The following is a 3,682-nucleotide window of genomic DNA, read 5'->3' as shown; positions in this document are numbered from 1 at the left end:
TGTCCATTCCATTCATTCTCTCGTTACATTTCCCCTTCATTTCATTAATTTCAACCAATCATACCCTTAATTCCGTATCAAAAGCAATTTTGTTAATATCAATCTTTATTCGCGTAAACTTCATTCACCGTCTTTCTAACTTCGTGTGTTTTGAAACCCTGACACGCGTACGTTGAGGTTTGTGTTGCTTAGCACTTGGCTAACTAAAAGCTTACGCATGCTGCGCCAGTGTGTGTTGTTCGCCCATACAAGATCCATCCCACCATGAGTGATGGTGAGTCCTGCCAGTGGGGGGTTGTGATTAGCAAAGGTGTGGTCTATTTCACGAGCCACAACCTTTGCTAGATCCATGGAGTTAATAACAACACGGAGCTTACTTCCAAGCTGAAGGCTGAAGATGGAACCATATTTGTGTGCCAACTCAGTGAAATATACTATTACCAAATTTAATTTAAATAACCTATGAATAAAGGATTCATATCCAATGTTTGATGTGAACTTTTGAAAGTATAATAGATTTTCTTCTACATTTGGCATTCTAATCTAATGGCATGGGATTGATGGTTAAAGCTTGGATCTTAAGGTCTCAAGGTCAAAACCTGACTCAAGAGGTGTTTTTTCACAGTGGTGGATTTCCTCGTTGATGGTGTTCTTGGGTGAGTAGGCTTTGAACGTCAAATCAGTACTGAAGGTTGGCATCCCGTTTTAGGAAGACTCGTCCGAGTATTGAGGTTGGTTTCAAACACGTTAAAAAAATAGATTTTCTTCTATATTGATTTATTTTAACGTTTTGTAGAATGTATCGAGTATTGAGCGCCTTTTTATCTCTTCCATCCCGTGTTAGTTGTAGAAAAAATTCAGCTATTGTTCAGTCAAGCTTAAATGCAGGCTATCTATCACATATTAAACAAGTTTCCTGTTCTCATTCAGCGTATGTGTAGCTTGCTAATCAGTCTTATATTAATTTATTCAATATGTACCACCTTACATGTTGAATTAGCTCTTCGGATGTGGTAAATATATATGTGGTGTTTGTTACTTTGTTATGAATATGTTTAATTACATGATAAAAGACTAAAAGATGGAGATTAGGTGTGTGATGCAAGGGTAGATTGTAGACCAGACATATATGATTTCTGGTTGGATGCCCCAATATAAATGTTACCTTTATTGAATAATGAAATAAAATGCATCACCATTTTATTTTACATACAAGCGGAAGAACATATTGTCTTCAAAAATAAAAGTACAAATAAGAGTTGTGGATGAACCTCCCACTTGCCAAGTTCAACGGAAAGGAGAAAACAACTATTTTTCTATCAGAAGTAGAGGCTTGCATCAGACAATAATCTTTGAGAGGGTATAGCAATTAATGGGTTCCTTTTCTTCGTCACAAATCCAAATTCATCAGAAAGCTCAAACTCTTCATCTTTAGGCAAGCTCCAATCAAAAGAGTGCAAGAGGGACGCTAATATATACACCAACATCTTCTCCCCAAGGGGGAGTCCGGGGCATATTCTTCTCCCTGATCCAAATGGTAAAAATTTGAAGTTATTTCCATTGTAATCCCATTTGCCGTTTAAGAATCTCTCGGGCTTGAACTCCAATGGCTTGACCCAGTTTTCTGGATCTCGTTGGATTGCCCAAACATTAATGTACACGATGGTACCCTTTGGGATTGTGTAGCCACCTACTATGCAAGGCTCGTCAGGGCATCTCTGGATCAGGAAAGGAAGGGGAGGATGTAATCGGAATGTCTCCTTAACCACTGCATCCAAATACGTTAATTTTGGCAAATGGGATTCTTCCACAATACTATTCATACCAATAACCTCAGTTAATTCATCTTGAACTTTTTTCATCACATCTGGATTGCGCAAGATCTCTGCCATCACCCATTCTACCATTGTTGACGTCGTGTCTGTTGCTGCAACCACGATATTCTGTAATAAAAATCTTCATTTTTTAGTATAACTTTATTCCGTACCAAGCCATGTTTATAGTTCTATTTAATGAATAGTAAGGAAGTAAGCGAAAACTTACAATAAGTAAGGCCTTAATATGAATGATGTTAAATGACTTAGGATCATTTTTCTGGTCTTTGAGCTCCAACAGTATCTGAAGAAAGTCCTTCCTTCCATCTTCCTCAGCAGCAGCAGCAGCAGCGTCGGATTTGTTGGAGCTCACTTTGATTTTCCTGTTAATAACATAGTCAAAGATTCGATCTACATGTTCCAATTGCCTCTGCATTTCTTGGTTCATTCCCTGCAGATCAAACCTTGACAAAAATGGGATAAAATCAGAGATATTTGGTGTTCCCATTAACTCGACAATCTTGTACTGAACCTCGCGAAACCCGTCTAAAATATCATGACCAAAATCACCCCCTTCATTAGACTTGCTACAACCCCATAACATGTTTGTTACAACATTTAGTACCGTATCAAAAGAAATTTTGTTAATATCAATCTTTGTCCCGATCCTAGCGTAAACTTCATTCACCGTCTTTCTTACTTCTTGTGTTCGTAAACTCTGACACGCTTTGAGATTCGCGTTGCTTAGCACTTTGCTAACTAAAAGCTTACGCATGTTACGCCAATGCGTGTTGTTGTTGGACCATATAAGGTCAATCCCACCATAAGTGATAGTGAGTCCTATCAGTGGAGGATTGCGGTTAGCAAAGGTGTGGTCGTGTTCACGGGCCACAACTTTTGCTAGATCTATGGAGTTAACCACAACATGGAGCTTACTTCCAAGCTGCAGGCTGAAGATGGAACCATATTTGTGAGCCATCTCGGTGAATTTTTCATGCAAGTTGGAGCTGAGAAACGGGAGGTAGCCTATAACGGGTAAGCCGTAAGGACCTGGCGGCAAGTGAGTTCTAGATAACCTCCATTTGTACCAAACAACAACTAATGTGGGAACTGTAATGCTTAGAACTGTCCGAGCAAGCTTGTCTTGCTGATTGTGGGCTTCCCACCACCATGACCAGTAGGTGATGATTTTGAGAGTGATTTTATATGCAATTTCCGATATCATTTTTGCTGCAAATGGTATGCAACTTTTAGTGATTTGTTTTATGTAGCAGCAATTGTGGTTTCGGTGTACATGAGCATGGCAATTATTTATAGTGAAAGATAAAGTTAATGCATTGGAGAAATTAATTGTTGATTCCCGCCATACCGCAAGCACATGGCATCAAGCGTCTGACCACCTAAGAATAATATTAATTTTAATAATAACTAGGTAACAAAACCCGTGACTTTAAGGCAGTACATCGACATAAATTCTGCCAATATTGGTTAGATTTGTAGCGTTAATGAGAATAAACCTGAAAAGGTAATCGCACGGGATAGTATTCGCACTCGTATGACTTATAATAATTAAAACTCACACACAGACATGTGGTCGGTTGGCAAAACCCACACGTTGCGTATGCGAATTGACGCGATGTCGGTCGGTATCGGGTTATAGCACCGGAATTAAAGCAAAAAAATAAATTTGTCAACGTCCAATTGTAACACTTTACGTCATTCACACTAACTAAAGTTAGAAGTTTCAGTCTGGTTCATGTTAAATGTCAATATGCCGAAAGAAAAGATGCTAATAACGTGTAGATACAGTATTATATATCTAAGAAATAGAAACGAGTATTTGTGATCGAGCTTTAATTGATTATTAA

General features: G+C 38.5%; 1 protein-coding gene across 1 annotated transcript; it reads right to left on the bottom strand.

Annotated features, from left to right (window-relative positions):
• Window positions 1-1,264: 1,264 nt before the first annotated feature.
• On the bottom strand, window positions 1,265-3,169 carry LOC143574162 (cytochrome P450 76C1-like). The gene is made up of 2 exons (XM_077058853.1): window positions 2,044-3,169; window positions 1,265-1,943 (listed from the first exon to the last, which is right to left on the bottom strand). Exons 1-2 carry the CDS (start codon window positions 3,037-3,039, stop codon window positions 1,320-1,322), a joined length of 1,620 nt encoding a protein of 539 aa, XP_076914968.1. The 5' UTR covers window positions 3,040-3,169; the 3' UTR covers window positions 1,265-1,319.
• Between the last annotated feature and the right edge of the window lie 513 nt (window positions 3,170-3,682).

The sequence above is a fragment of the Bidens hawaiensis genome, unplaced genomic scaffold (assembly GCF_021521415.1).
Source record: "Bidens hawaiensis isolate Kalapana, Puna unplaced genomic scaffold, B.hawaiensis_p1.1 tig00026855_1, whole genome shotgun sequence".
Taxonomy (NCBI): Eukaryota; Viridiplantae; Streptophyta; class Magnoliopsida; order Asterales; family Asteraceae; genus Bidens; species Bidens hawaiensis.
The sequence above is the reverse complement of the archived record's forward strand: the minus strand, read 5'-3'. Positions and strand labels throughout refer to the sequence as shown.